The sequence below is a fragment of the Lycium barbarum genome, chromosome 11 (assembly GCF_019175385.1).
Source record: "Lycium barbarum isolate Lr01 chromosome 11, ASM1917538v2, whole genome shotgun sequence".
NCBI classification, from domain to species: Eukaryota; Viridiplantae; Streptophyta; class Magnoliopsida; order Solanales; family Solanaceae; genus Lycium; species Lycium barbarum.
Genome location: NC_083347.1, coordinates 30,949,843 through 30,966,335, shown reverse-complemented (window position 1 = coordinate 30,966,335; position 16,493 = coordinate 30,949,843). Strand labels below are relative to the sequence as shown.

The 16,493-nt window shown below is 34.0% G+C and overlaps 1 protein-coding gene across 1 annotated transcript; it reads left to right on the top strand.

Moving 5' to 3' along the window:
• Positions 1-5,649: 5,649 nt before the first annotated feature.
• On the top strand, positions 5,650-10,805 carry LOC132619677 (mannose/glucose-specific lectin-like). Its single transcript, XM_060334508.1, has 3 exons — positions 5,650-5,661; positions 9,802-10,026; positions 10,467-10,805. Exons 1-3 carry the CDS (start codon positions 5,650-5,652, stop codon positions 10,803-10,805), a joined length of 576 nt encoding a protein of 191 aa, XP_060190491.1.
• Positions 10,806-16,493: the final 5,688 nt, after the last annotated feature.

Genomic DNA, 16,493 nt, shown 5'->3' with positions numbered 1-16,493 from the left:
ATCCCGCCTAAACTTCGAATCTGAGAAAACCCTATCTTGTATCCTATAAATATTAGCATTTGAGAGTCCATTTGGCACCAAGATTGAGGCCGCCACCTTTGCTCTTAAAAAAAAAAAAATCCTTGTTTTCTTCTCTTTTCTTATCTTCCAAGATTTCGCTATTCGCTGTCATTTTTCGCATACAAAATATACTCAAGTTCGAGCGTAGATCTAAAACCCCCGCACCCCACTTCGCTGCACCCGAAGAAGGTCCGTAATTTTCTTGTCCCTTTTATTTTTTTTAGTCTTTGTAGTAGTTAGATGCTAATTGTGTGCTTAGAGTAGATTTGATTATGTGGTTAATGTGTTTATTATCCTGCCTTAGTTAGACATGTGATATGTAGTTATGTTAATACTGTTAGTTTTAGGTTGAATGTATAATGTAGTCACATTTAGTCTATGATTTTATTGAGTAGCGTACTGTTCTAAGCCTGATTGTATACCTAGTTTGCTATTAATTATGTGATTAGCATATATGTTAGTTTAATTTTAGTTTAAACATGTACTCAGTTATATGTTAGCTTAGCATTATGTATTGTAATTAGTATATTAGCCTTAAATTCCCGTTGTATGACCTAAGCATGAATTAGTGTACAGTCCATAGAAATATGTATGATTTATGGTCCATTTCACTTAAATTTCCTAGGTTTAGCTATATGTTTGATTGATATAGTTATATTCAGCATGTAATGTTAGATGTGTAACCCTGTTTGGATCTTTATGTTTATAAGTTTAGGAATGTATGAAAAGCATGTTATCCCTTTTCTTTATGTGGTACTGTCAATGTGAGATTCTTTGTTTAAACATATGAGTTGTTGGTTTGATAGATTCCACATCAATTCTAGCATACTATTCAGTCAAGACTGCCACCAAAATGCCTATGCCTGGATTGTTTGCTGGTTTAGTTGGCTTATATATATGATTGAAGCATATGGATGCTGTTGTATGTTGATGCTATTGAACCCTGATGTTAAATTATGTGCAAGCTTGTTTGAGTCTGTCTAGACCTAAGGCTATGTCCATTGAGGCTAAATGACATATGCATTGGCTTATTAAATGACCAAGACCCCTTTTATGCTCCCTTTAGTGACCTTGCCTAAGTTATAGGGTCTATGTAGTCGAGTTTGTTGTTAATCTGGTGTTGTGGATCTCTGACTATGTTTCAAAAGGATTGAAAAGCATGTTGAACTCAGTTCAGTATCTTTGAACCGGCATTGCTGCTCTATTGAATTCTGTAATAATATTTGAGGCTCACTAATGGAATAAAATGATTACTATGTTTTACTTGTAGAAATCCCTAAATTAACCTTAGTTTATCTAAGAAATGGGATATGATATGCCTAATCTTTTGCCTGTTGTGTTCACCAGTTTGTTAAAAATGACAAAAAAAAAGTTGATAAGAAGATAAAGTGAGTTTGCTCTTTGTCTTTCTCAAAACAGAATTCCCTTCGTAAGAATTTCAAATGGTTTAACAAACTTCACCCTCATGTTTAGGTTCTGTTAGATTGTCCATCTTTTAAATAAGCTAATCCTTAAGTTTGATCGTGACAAGCCAAGAAGTAAGTCTAACTTCCAACTAAAACTAAACTTGTTAAATTTTGAAAGAGTTGTTGTGCTTAAGTGTAGAAGTCTATTGTGTTGGTTAAGTTACATATCAGTCAGTTCCTATCTATATTTGTAGTAGATCTTTTAGTAATTAATTTATTCTTAGCAGATGTATGTTAGTTCCTTGTTTCTTGAATTGCCAAATACGCACCTTTATGAAGCTTTATCTATTCGTTAGCATCAACTTACGATAGAAAATTGGTTGGATAACATTCGAATATGTATCTATGTTTAATTGAGCCTACTGGATCATGCTTTGTTTTTTTTACTTTGATACCATGATTCGTATTCCGTTAATGAAACTAGTTATACAGTTCATCTTTATTGACTTAATGACTCATATTTTCATTATTCCTTTTATGTTCTAGAGATTATATTTGTAGCTTTAATTTAGTTGCTTAGCCTCATTTTCTCTTATTGTTTGAAGTTGTGTCCGGTGTGAAAATTGGCCTTGGTATATGAAATGCGCTTTAGTTTCCGACTAGTTATGAGTGAAAAAACGTGTGGTTTCTTTTATTAGCCTTTCGCATGCTATTAGACCGAGAAGTGTATTTCTAATCTTTATCTCCTTTTTTTTACATGTACACATCGAAGAAAATGGAGTCCCAATGCGGGACTCACTCACCGAAAAGTCTCAAAATGAGATTCGGCATCATTACTATACCCGAGCATGGAGTCAACACCTTCCACTTTCTTGAACCACATTGGACAAGCAAAACCCGTGCATTAGAGCCGCCTGTGGCGACTTCTCCTTTTATATGTTCACTTTTGTCGCCTTTTCTTCTTGTTATTTTTGTTTGTGTGATTTGGGTTGTTTTGGCTGGACATATTGTTTAACATAGGATTAATTAGGAATATTTCACTTAACCCCTTTAGAATTTCCACTCTTATTATTAATGGAGAATTTATTTTATACATTTAAGACTTTAAGGGATTAGCCAAATATTTGCGGGAGAGTGTGTATATATATATAAAAGATTTTGCAAACTGTTTTTTAGCGCATCTCTGAAATTAGATTTTAACTATATGAAGCTTTTTTTTTACCAAGTCCGGGCCCATTGTTTTAAACGAAAAGGGATTTCAAAGCTACTTCGTGAATTAACGTTAGCTAGTCGGTCACTTAATATTATTTTCAGTAGTTAAAAATTGATACTTTAACAGTGAGATATTTTGAATTTTAAAGATCTTGATTGGTACTAAAATCATTTTTACATATACTACCTTAATTAACTTAACTACTACTATCCTCATAAACCTCCCTTCATAACCTTATTAATGTCGGTGTATAGTTGTTAACTATTTTTTAAAAAAATACAAAAGGCTAAATCTACATTTCCTTAGCTTTAATTTCATTAACCTAAGTTTGACCGGTTAACCGTATTTAAGCGGATCTTAAAGGGTGCCTCACCCCTTCCCTTTAGGATAACTAAGAACTCTTACCTAGAAACATTAAGTTAAGTAGACTATTAACCGGAGTTAACCTTTTAGCACTTACTTAGTTAAAATAGGTGTCCTATTTCACCGTTAAAATAATTAGGTGGCGACTCCTTAAATTAAATAATTAGGAATCACCAATATGTTGTACTCCGCTTTGACCCGTTCAAAATGGGGTATAATAAGATATCCGAGCTTATACCATGCACCAAACGACCCGAAGGATTTTAACATGTTTCTCACGAAACTGATAGTGTTAGTGTGTGATTTTTTTTATTTTTTTTTTGTAAAATTAAAAAGTGGAGCTAAATTTTTTATGGATTTAAAAGCGTAAGATGGAGTTCATATTCTCACAGAAAGAAGTCTCACAATAGTAGTATCAGTTTTATTTAGAGGTCGTTTAGTAGCTGGCTAAAGTTATAGATGTATTAATAATACATTGATTAGTAATGAGAGAATCTATATATTAATTTATGTAAGTATTAGTAATGCAGGATTTAGTATAATTCATGTATTAATTTTTCATATATTAATTATTTCACCTTTTACCCTACATAAAATAATACATAGATTCCTAACATATACATGTATTAGTTATGCGGGTTTCTAAATTGTGAACCAAACACCATATTAATTTTATATATGAATAACTTACCTCATAACTAGCTACCAAACGATCCCTTAGTACATAGTAAAATGTAGGCGTGGGCACAGATTGAGCCAACTCGAAATCCGAACTTTTTTAATTATTTGGTTTGAATATTTGGATTATGTATTGGAGTTCGGATTTTATTTTTAAAATTTATGAATTACGGATTGGATATGGATTTAGTATTTCCGAAATTTTTATACCTTATATCTCGCCCTACCTATATCATATGTGCCCGGTACTAATAAGTCTAGTTTCTAAAGGTCCAATAGATTAGTACATAAAGCCCTACCCATTAAAATATTAAGTCCAATACAATTCTCTATTAAATCAAATATAATATAGGGTTTCTTACTTCTCAAGTCTCAAAAGTCTCACGTTAGCGTCACCCACGATAGAGTTCTTTGTTATTTTTCCAGATGAATACTTAGATTTTATTTTGTTCATTTTCACTTTTCCATAATGCTTTTATTTGGTATGGATTTACTGTGTTGGACATGACTTGGATTTGTTTATCATAATTTGAACTGGAAGGCTTTTTTTACTGAGCAATTAAGATTTAGATTTACCTCTGTGGAACTAACACATGAATTTCGTTTCTAACAAATTTGCCTTAAGTATCAAGAGTCAAATCCGAAAATTCGAAATATCCAAACCGAACTTAAAATATCCAATCCAATCTGAATTTATTTGCATTGTAATTTCTTCAATTCGAAAACCGAATATCCAAATCAAAAATTTTATATCCAATCCGATGGCCCGAACTCCCACCCCTAGTAAAATGTTTAGTGAAGCTCCTTTTGTGAGATGAAAAAGTGGAACTAGAATTTGTGGACTCAATGAATGATGTGAGTTCACTTTTCTGTATCACAAAAGAAAGTCTCACGCAATTAATATCACTTGTGTGAGGCACATGGTAAATTTTTTGGAAAAGGGTCAAATATACCCATCTACTTTATTTTATTAGTTAAATATATCATTCGTCAGTGAAAGTTAACAAAAATACCCCTGTTTTCTTCAAACTTCACATTTATACTCCTATTTGAATGGAAATCCCCAAATCATCTCAAATTACCCAATTTCAAAAAAATTACCCACTTTTTTTATTGACCCCCCTCCCCCGTCCGACCCGCCTATCATCATCATCATCAAGCTCTAACTTCATCTTCTTTCATGGAGGAAAAAAGAAAAAAGCAAGGACACTCAAATGGTAAAATCCCAAAACTCACATTAAATTTTATCTTTAAATTCAACTCCAAATCTTGATCCAGCTGGTATGTGGCCTTTTCGCGTTGCAATATGCAAGGCAGTATTACCCTTTCCATCAATAATTGTAGCCAAAGTAGGATCTGATTGAATAAGCTCATTAACCACATCAACACTTTGGCCTTTGACAGCGGTTTGTCCTTTTTATCTCTCCAATTTAGAATCCGTTCTTCTTTGCTTAAAAGCGCCTTCACAACTGCAACATGCCCATTTCTTGCCGAAGCATGAAGCCCCGTTTTGCCATTGTTCTTCGGTATTGTGGCTAAACTGCTATTAGTCTCTAACAGGAAATTGACAAATTCAATATGGCCTTGTGCAGAAGCAGTGTGCAATGCTGTGGAATTTGACTGATCAAATGTAACTGATAGCTGAGGAAATGCCTCCAATAGTACCTTCACCATTTCTGCCACCAAAAAAAAATCCAACCTTTTAGTATCGTGATCAAAACTTCATTACTAGTTGAAGTAGAATCATAGCTAACGATAAAAGGAAAATCTAATTTTTAACAGAAAAAGGGGCAAACATACCTCTCCACTATACGAAATATTTTTATTCATGCCCTTGTTAGCAAATCATCTTGTATTTCACTTGAATTGAATTAACAGAGCTTCAATCTAAAGTATTGGCTCCACCAAGATTTGAAGCTGGATTTAAAAATGAAATTTGAAGTGAGTTTTGAAATTTTTATCATTTGAGTGTGTCCTTACTTTTTTTTTTTTTCATGGAAGAAGATAAAGCTAGAGCTTGATGATAATGATAGGCGGGTTGGGCGGGGCGGATCAACAAAAAAAAGTGAGTATTTTTTTAAAATTGGATAATTTGAGAGGATTTGGGGATTTTCATCTAAACAGGGGCATAAGTGTGAAGTTTGAAGACGGTAGGAGTATTTTTGTTAACTTTCACTAATGAAGGATATATTTAACTAATAAAACAAAATAGAAAGCTATTTTTGACCCTTTTCCCTAAAATTTTTCCTTTATGGGTTGTTTGGTACAAGGACTAAATTACCTCGAGATTGTAGTCCTGCCACTTATTTATCTCATTTGAGATGTGAGATAAAATAATCCCAAATTTGATGAGATAAGATGGAATATTACAAAAACTAAGGGGTAGTTGGTACGCAGACTAAATTATTCCATAATTATAATTCTAGAATTATAATCCTGGGAGATGGGATAAATTAATTGCAGGGTTAATCGGATAAGGTGGGATATCCCATTTTTAAATTTTGGGCTTCATTTTATAATTTGTTTGGTAGGGATAAATTTATAGCTTCTATCAAATATGATACAAAATTAATCTCAAAATTAGTGCAGGAACATTCCATCTTATACCGTGTACCAAATGACTCCTAAGTTTGGACTTCATTTTATTCTCTCAAACAAAATACTATAAAATTAATCCTCGAAATATCCAATCTTATCTCGCGAACCAATACCCTTAGGGGTCGTTTGGTTCAAAAATAAATTACGCTGGGATAAGTTATGCTGGAATTAATTACGTTGGGATAAGTTATTGTTATATCCCGTATTTTTGTACATTTGGATATTTCAAGATAATTGCGAGAAGTTACGGGCTAAGACTATATTTTGATCTTGTTTAATATACAAATTGTTTATGAAAATTATTGATGTGGAAATATTAAGAAAGGGTAGGGGTAAAAAGAGAAATTCACAAGGTGGCTCATGGAAATATTAAGGGAAGTTTGGGGTTAAAAGTGAATTATGGGAACTTAAAATCCTTGAACAAAAAAAAAGGCCAAGTGGCCGTGTAAGGTGGGGTGGGCCTTGGCCCACATGGATGAATTATATATGTGTATATTAGATGACTTATTAGTCATATTCTTCATCTTCCACACTTAGAAAATTCAAGAAACTTGGAGAAAAACAAAGAGAGCCATTCGGCCATGGTGTAGCCGAACAACACCTTGGAAAAATTGATCACAAAAAAATATTTTCTTCTAGCAATTCAACCAATTGGAAGGTCCTCTTTAACGTGGAGTAGTTTTTGGAGCAAGCAAAACACTTATTTGTGCACTATTACCACCCTAGCCAAGTTGAGAAGTGTAGTGAAGAAAGGTAAGGTTTAATCTTCTTTTTATATGTTATGGATGGTTGTGTATGTTGTAGTATGTAGAAATGAATGAAATTCATGAAATTTGGTGTGTTGGTGCTTGGCCGTGTATATGTAGTGTTGTGGCCGTGTAGGTAATGTGTGGTGTAGAAGAGAATGAATCAATTTTACTTAGTATTTTGGTTGTTGTTGTAATGGATTCTATGATGAAAATGAAAGTTTAATAATTCTAGTTGAAGTTGTAATTGTCGGAGAGTTGTTTTAGAAGCTAATGCGACATTAATATCACTTCTTGTATTTATGGAAAATAATGTTGTTAGTGTGTGAATTATTGGTGTAGTTCATGAATTTGAAAGAAGGAAATGTGTTGTTATTGCTATTGTTGCATTTTGGAGGTTTCGGGTGGAGTGGCATATTGGTTAGATTATGTTGAATATTATGCGGATTGTTTGAAGTGTTCTTGAGTTTTGTGTGAATGGTTTCGGATTAGTATTTGAGTGTGCGAGCATTGGTGTTAGCTTGATTGTATGTAGTTGAAGTGAATGTAAATGGAATGCCGTCGAATTATGTAAAAGGGAGTTGCTAATGTTAGAATGTGTTTTGAATTAGTTGTTGATGTTGTTAATATGGTTGTTGGTATTGTTGTTGATGATTTGGCCGAGTTGAATTCTCGGGGTTGTTGAATTTACAGGGGAAATGCTGCCGAAATTTCTGTAGACAAGTACTAGCTTAGGATTGAATTCCTAAGTACTTGTAGCTAACGTTTGGTATTTAATGACGTTATTGTAGATCTTGGGGAGCCCGAGACTTGAGTTGGGATTAGCTTAGGAAGCGGGCAAGGTATGTAAAGCCTAACCTTTCTTTCTTTTGGCATGTCCTAGTTGCAAGTAAGCTATGATACGAGCCTCGGGGTAACTCCATTCATAAGATCCGAGCATGCCGACGATTTTTATTCACTTCTTGATGTTAGTATTCCTAATATAGTCGAACTATGGTCTTTGTGTCTTTTGTATGATTGGATAATAAATATGTGTAAATAATTTTTATTCCTAACAGCTTTATGTCGAATAATGTTCGTAACTTTCATAGACGAGCTTGGATCGCTTCGATACGTTCCTAGAGGATCCTAAAGCGAATAATGTCCATAACTTTCTTATACTAACTCGGATTTACTCGAAACGCGTTTATGTTCCTTCAGGTGTCGGTAAGTGTACTGGTCTATCGAGTCTTAAAAAATGATTTATGTGCATATAGTTTCTCACTACTCTGCTCGTGCATACTGTTATTATATCTTTCGCCGAGTCCCGGGCCGGTTTTGTCATCGTGCGTTCTATGTTATATTCGGCAGTATGATGTGTTATGGTTCCCCGAGTCCCCCACTAGGGGGCCGGGTACCGCTTATATACGGCGTTATGATGTGTTATGGTGTATGATGTGTTATGGTGTATGATGTGTTGTGATGTTATGATGTGTTTCGGGGTTGTACGGAGATATGAAATCTTCTGGAGTATGATGTGTTACGGCGCTAGCGTCGGAGTGGCGATCATGTTCCTGAGCCCTATGCATGATTTTTATATGCATTATTTGTGTTTTAAAAACAAGCTTTTGGTATACTGATCTCTGTACTCGTTTTTCATACTTCTTATTTCATTTATGATCTTGATTATTGTATTTCATGCTTTATATACTCAGTACATATTTCGTACTGACCCCCTTTCTTTGGGGGGGGGGGGGGGGGGCTGCGTTTCATGCCCGCAGGTACAGACGCTCGTTCTGGTGACCCGCCAGCTTAGTACAGCTCTTCTGCTGTTTTGGAGTGCTCCCTTGTTCTGTAGCCTACATTCTGGTATAGACTCTTCCGTTGTATATATGTATGGATATATTCAGGGGTACGGCGGGACCCTGTCCCGTCATATGATTCTGTTGTTATTCTTAGAGGCATGTAGACATGTATGTGGGTCATGGGTCGTTATTGTTCAGTTATGCCTGTGTGATTTATGTCTTAAGCGGTTCCATTTGCTGTGACAGCCTTATCGGCTCGTGTGTACATATGTATATATATGTTTTTGGGCGATGTGTTTTACGACAGCCTTGCCGGCTTCTGTGTGATACATTTGTTATATGTGACCGCTTAAGACGACATCTGACCTTCGTATCTGTATAAGTCAGTGTACGCCGAATATGGATAAGCCATTGGTATGCCGATTTTGGTAAATGAGTGTGTACGGGTGTCCAGCTCGGGCACTAGTCACGGCCTACGGGGTTGGGTCGTGACAGTTATGCTGGGATTAGTTATTCTGGAGTTATTTTTTATTGATTGTTTGGTATGGTGGACTAAAAGTATTATACATTGGATAATTTCTAAAAAGAAGAGATTTCTTCTTTATCCCGGATAACTTATCCTGGGCTAACTTATTCCACCCTATGACAGGTATAAGTTATCCCAGCACTATTTTTACTCCTGAAATAACTTAATCCATGATTACTAACCAAATAAGAGATAAGAAATTGATAAATTCTTATCCCAAGACTATTTATGTTTATCTTCGTACCAAACGACCCCTTACTCTTTACCTTTTTGCATATATAAATAGGGTCTTACAGGTTGAACACACAGTTTTGTGGAACAACAACAATCACCTAATGGTTCCATAATTTCTCTTTCTTTTCCATAGCAGTCTACTCTCTCCGAGACTTCAAGTTTCAAATTTTAGTTGTATTTTTATATTTAGCAGGCAAATCAAGTGAGGTATGATCAGGATGACTCTCTGTATGTGGAACCATGGGGAGGTTCTCGTGGATGTGAATGGAGTTACAAGCTGAAAGGTCCTATAAAGAATATCTTCTTTGCATATTATGGTGGTGTTATTAACTACATCAAGTTCCCAACCATAGACACTGAAAGAGGGGTAACCATTGATTCTCCAAGGTTTGGTGGAAATGGTAGGAGAGTATCCAAGGTAACTCACAATTTTTTATTTTTTATTTTTGGTTAAAAGGTGACAAGTTTGTTCTCTTTTCGTCCACATTTACTTATCCAATATATTATTAAAAAGAAATATTTATTTTTATTTGTTCATTTTAAAAAAAAAAAAAAAAAAACAAAGGGTGCACAACCCCTCGAATCATCGTGTAACTTTTTGCTGGAAGATGAATAAAACTGAAATTGGAATTTTTTTGGAAACTGAAAAGTGAGGTGTTACTTTATATATATCAAGTGATTTTACACATAAATATAACCTTTGATCCAATGTTATCGGCTTCTGTCGACCTATAGATAAATCTCTAGCTCCGTCCCTGATTACTTTCTTCTACTGTATGAAAAGAATTTCGATTATGTGTATAACCTTGGTCAAGTGAGTTGAACATTATTTGATTGTGTTTTTTTATTTTTTTGCAGGTGATTTTTGAGAAAGCACCAATGGAACATTTGACAGGAATAACAGGGACATTGGGTCGTTTTGAAGGGCATTTAGTTGTGAAATCTCTATGTTGTTTTATAACAAATGTAAAAAGCTATGGACAATATGAGTCTGAACGTGGTATTGAGTCAAGAGGAAGACCTTTTAATCTGACCATGAAAGGTTGGGCAATTGTTGGATTTCATGGGCGTGCTGGATCATACCTTGATGCTATTGGTGTCCATTTGCACAAACTTACTCCTCCAACTTTGCCAATGGCACCTGACCAGAAATCTGAAGAAGAAGAAGAAGGAGGCTGGGAAATAGTCGAAGTTTAAGGAATTTGGGGTTTTAGTTAAACCTGTTAACCGGTTTGAACCGGACCGGACCGGTAATCGGTTAAAAAATCGAAACCGGCCACCGGTTCCGGTTAAACCGGTTAAAAACGCGAAACCGGAACCGGTCGGTTCGGTTCAAACATGTCCAAAACTTTATTTTTTGTATAGTATATATATATTACAGTATTTATTAATATATTATATATATATATATATATATTAATATATTATATATATATATATATTAATATATTATATTGTATAGTATATATATATATATATATATATATATATATATATATATATATATTACAGTATTTATTAATATATTATAGGTATATTTACCTATGTTATATAAGTTTATAAGTAAAATTTATATATTTACTGACTAACAGGCTAACAGCAAGTTAGCAATACAATATATACGTGTATATATATATATATATATATATATATATATTAAGTATATAACTTTTTAGTTTTTAATTTAAGTAGATGTATATTATAAGTATATTTTTAATATATTTAGGTATATTTTTAACTTAGTTATTTTTCAAGTATATAACTTTTTAGTTTTTAATTTAAGTAGATGTATATTATAAGTATATTTTTAATATATTTAGGTATATTTTTAACTTAATATAAGTAAAAATATGAACACAAGTAAATAGAATAAAGATTAATGAGTCATATATTTTATTCATTTTTGGATAACATTTATTTGTAAGTTGTAATTTTTTTTAACTTGTAAATAATATATGAGTTGCAAAGAAATAGTAGAATAATAAAATCACTAATTTTCAATCATTTGATTAATTTTCCCCGTATCATATTCGGCCATGGAGATATCTTCAAAGTTTTTCATTTGGTCCTGTCCACTTGCTATCAAATCTTCAATCTCTTCCTCTTCGCCTTCCTCCGCTTCTAAATTTTGATTGCGTCACTCCGATCTAATCCAATCGCGAATGCACACTAGTACTTGCAAGCTAAAGTCGGATAATGAGTGTCTATGGTCTCCAATTTGTTGTCTTCCTTGGCTAAATGACTCTCCGAAGTCACGGTTGATACTTGAACCGTAAGGATATCTCGAGCCATTCTTGAGAGTATCGGATGACTTGCCTTGTATTTCTTCCATCATGCTAAGACGTCCAACTCATCTAGTTTCTTGATATTCACATTTCGCTGCATCAAATAAAAGTTATATTCATCAAAGTTTGCACTACAAGAAGAAGTTGGCTGTGAATGTAAAACTTTTAAATGCGATAAACCCGACAAGTCCTTTTTGCTACTTTGAGAAGTAATAGGGCATGGAGTAACTGGTGTAGCATGTTCTTTCAAATTAGAATAATGAGTAAAAAATTTTCTAAACTCGTCATCAATAGCGAGTTCGGCTTCAGCTAAAAGATGGTTGAACTCGCTCTTCAATTTCTAAAAATGTATAAATTTGACCAATCAATACTCTAGTATAAGACACTTTTAAATAAGGATTTAAAAGAGAACCCAATATAAATAAAGTTGGGATGGGAAAAAATACTTTTTAAATTTTGTTGTCATATTAAAAATAGCCGCCTGATAACCGGGTTTATATTTATAGTCTTGTAAAATTCTAGCTATTTTCGCTAAGTAGACTAAAATTTCGATTACCATAGGATAAATTGTTTAGAAAAAGCAAGAGTTGCATTATAAAAAATTTCTAAGAGTTCAACACATTCCCTAACATCTTCCTAATGCGTAAAATTTAACCAATCATCATTATTAATATTATATTTATTGTGAACTTGTTGTATGGGAATCCTATACTCATATGCTTGTTGTAACATAATGTAAGTGTAGTTCCACCTAGTCTCAATTTCTACTTGAATTTTTCTAGGTTTAAGGTTATTTTCCACACAACAATTCTTAAAATCTCTAAGTCTTCTCCTATTTGCATTATAAAAAAGAAACGCAACCGCGTCTCTAACTTTTTGAATAGAATCGTCAAAACACACAAGACCATCTTTAACAATTAAGTTTAGAATGTGACAACTACATCTCACATGAAAAATATTTTTTAGCGGAGAGTTTATTATTAGAAGCATTATCTAAAGCAATACAAAGTGTTTTTCTATAAATGTTAAAAAATCTCATAATAGTCGACATTGAATCCGCTAAAAATTTTCCATCGTGACGACCTTTTCCTTCATCCTATAAAAAAGATATAATTCTTTTTTGCATAACCCAATTGTCATCAACCCAATGACATGTAATAGCAAAAAAATCTAACTTGTTAAGAATAAGACCCAAATCAGCGATAAGATAAACACTATAATTTAAAGAATTAAATACATGACGCAAATAAAATCTATATTTTTTATACAAATCTATAACATCCGCTCTACAAGTACTTCTAGGAATACCCTCAAATAACGGATTATAACAACGTTGAATGTAAGTAACAAACTCCAAACCCGAAGGAAAGAAAAATGGTAAACAATCATAAGCTACCATTTTGGCTATTTTTACACGCTCTTTTTTCTTATCATACTTAAATTTTTTACCGGTTCGTGGGTCTATCGTCATTTGAATACCCCCCACATTTGAACCCGTTTGCTCTCCCCAAACATCCATATGTTTCTTTCTCATATGACCACTTAGTGTACCCATTCCACCATCCTTACTAGTTCCTTGCCTAAAAGTAAATACTTGTTCACATAGGGTACATTTAACTATTTGACTTTCCCTATCCTTAGTCATAAATTTCCAAATTTTAGTTGTTGGCTTACGAGTTCTAGGCGGTTTGTCTTGTGTATGTGATTGTGCAGGACATGTATCTCCTATGGGATTTTCGGGGGCTTGTGTTTCATCATCATCAATTTCACTAAAAGTGTCGGTATAATGTTGTTGCATTGCCTCATGACCTAAAAGTGAATTATTTCCATTAACATCAATACCTAAATTAGGTGTTTCTTCCACAAATGTTTCCTCATTAAGCCCACCCCTAACAATACCACTACTACCGGCACCACGTCTAAATCTCTTCGCTATTATTAAATAGAATTAATTTAAATCACACTCAAATAAATCACAAGAAAATAAATTGCAACAAATTAAATTGCTAGAATTAAATTGCGAAAAATAAAGATATTGTTGGAACGAAGATGCCAAATTGCCGGACTAATTTCCAACAAAGTGAAGGCGGCTAGAATTGTAAATCCATCAAAGCTACTTTGGATTGTTGCAAAATCACCAACTCCACCAACAATATTATAATTGCAAAATTAATAATTGAAACTATAATAAGACTTTATAATATTTATTTGAGAGAAATTTAAAGTGACTAATTGTTGCAAAGTAACTATAATTGAGAGATTGAGATTTGAGAGAAAGAGAAGAGTGAATTGGTGTGGATTAAAATGGAAATGGAGAACGGTTTATATAGGGGTGAGGGATGGGTTAAAGTGTTAAAAAAAAGTTTGGGGGGTTGGGGGGGGGGGGGGGGGGGGGGGGGAAGGGGTTTGGGACCGTTTGGCAACGGCCATTTTTGCAAATGGACCGTTGCCCAACGGTCCAAATTAGCAGCCCAACGGCTACATTTTTTTTTAATTCGACCAGTTTTACCGGTCCGGTTTCGGTTTTACCGTTTTAACCGGTTCCGGTTCCGAAAAAATAGAAACCGGAACCGGTTAACCCGAACCGATTGACGGGTTTAGTTTTAGTGATGTTTTTTACCTACTTATGTAGCAAATAGCTTAAATAAATATGATGTTGTAACTTATAGTGGTAAACTGTGAATCGTAGAATGTGTGTATCTTTATTCCCTACTATTCTCCCTCGATTAAACCCAAGCTTATATTCGTCAGAGATCGTTTGATCCCCCCGACACTTGGGATTTTTGCCCGACTTTAATTAGTTAAGGCTGTCCGGTGGGACAGGGGACGAGATATGCCGTCCCGTAAGCTTAGTGGGACATGGGACTAGGGTTTCGTCCCCACCTTATCCTCTTTAGTCTCGTCTTGTTTCACTTAAATTAGAAAAATCATGTTTATATGACTTGAATTTGTGATGTTAATAATGTAAGTTTGAAATTTATTTTAAATTCGTCTCCATTTGCTTTAGGGTAAAATACGTATATATACATTTTAAGGAGAAATATTTATGACACGTGATGATAATTTTCTATTTACAAAACATAACATTATAAAATCTATACAAATACACATTCTACCAAAAAAAAAAAACCATTCCAACACCCAAACGGCACCACCGCTTATGGTCTTTCGGCCGACAAGGGTTCCGTCCATCCTCCGGCGGTGGAATCCACCGGAGCTTTGGCAGAGAACCGTCTAGGTCTGGTGGCGGAGGGAAGAGGACAGCGGCGGTGGGGCTGGCGGCGTGGTGCTGTTAATGGCGTTGCTTCAACGGCTAAACGCCGAAATAGACAAACACGGCCAGATTTAAATATTTTCTGGTGAGCATTAAATAAATGTGTGAATCGTGTATGAAAGTTGTATGAATATACGTAGTGTATCCATACACTTCGGCGTGGTGCTGTTAACGGTGTTGCTTCAACGGCGAAACGTCGGAGTAACGCCGGAGATCTGGTGGCGGAGGGAAGAGGATAGCGGGGCTGGCGGCGTGGTGCTATTAACGGTGTTGCTTCAACGGCAAAATGCCGGAATAGACAAGCACGACCAGATCTGACTATTTTCCAGTGAGCATGAAAAATATGTGTGAATCGTGTATGAAAGTTGTATGAATATATGTACTGTATTTATACACCAATCATACACTTTGCAGAGAAAAAATAAAATTTTCTGGACTCAATATACTTGACTTAATACAGTATTCATACACTATCAAGTTTTGTAATTATTCTTTATGTTTTGTAAATAAGAAAAACTATCGTCACGTTTCGTAAATATTTCTCCTTAATATGTATATAAATATGTAGTTTTTATGTAGTATATTTCATCACGTTATCAATTTTTTAAAATAATTTTTAGGATTAAATATTTAACTTAATATAGGTTAAAAAAATTCCACTAAGGCCTCCTTCCCATAGCGTTTCTCCCTGATGTCTCGTCCTGTCTCACTAAAATCAAACCGTCCCATCCCGCACCACAATCGTCATGTTCCTTCACGTTAGAATTCCTTATAATTAATTACTCCATTCGTTTCAATTTGTTTGACACTTTTCGTTTTTCAAGAATTAAACGAGTTGTTCTAATCGTAATTTTTTGATACGTCTTTTAAATTTTTAATTATCGTAACTTATAGTACTTTTTTACGTAGCATTCAAATATGTAAATTTTATTTCAAAAAATTTAAAAATTTATGTTCAAACATATGGTCAAAATTAAAAAAATTCACTCTCAAAAAGCGAAAGTGTCAAAGAAATTGGGACAGAGGGAGTATGACATTCAGTAACATCAGAGTAATATTTTTATTTGCTCATGTTATAGTTATTATCCAGTAAATATTTTAGTTATGTATTATTTTTGTTGAGTTACTTTTATTGTTTACCATTAAATAAACATGAGGGTAGATGAAGGTAGGAACATGGAGCATTTTGACTATTTCCTCTTCCATTAATAATTACATTGCTCTCTTGCATTATGTGAGAATCTAATTGAAGGGTATTCGAATTGTGGCATAGCAAGAGAGATGATCTCTGTATTTGTTGTAGTTGTAAAATATTTGCCAGGCGGT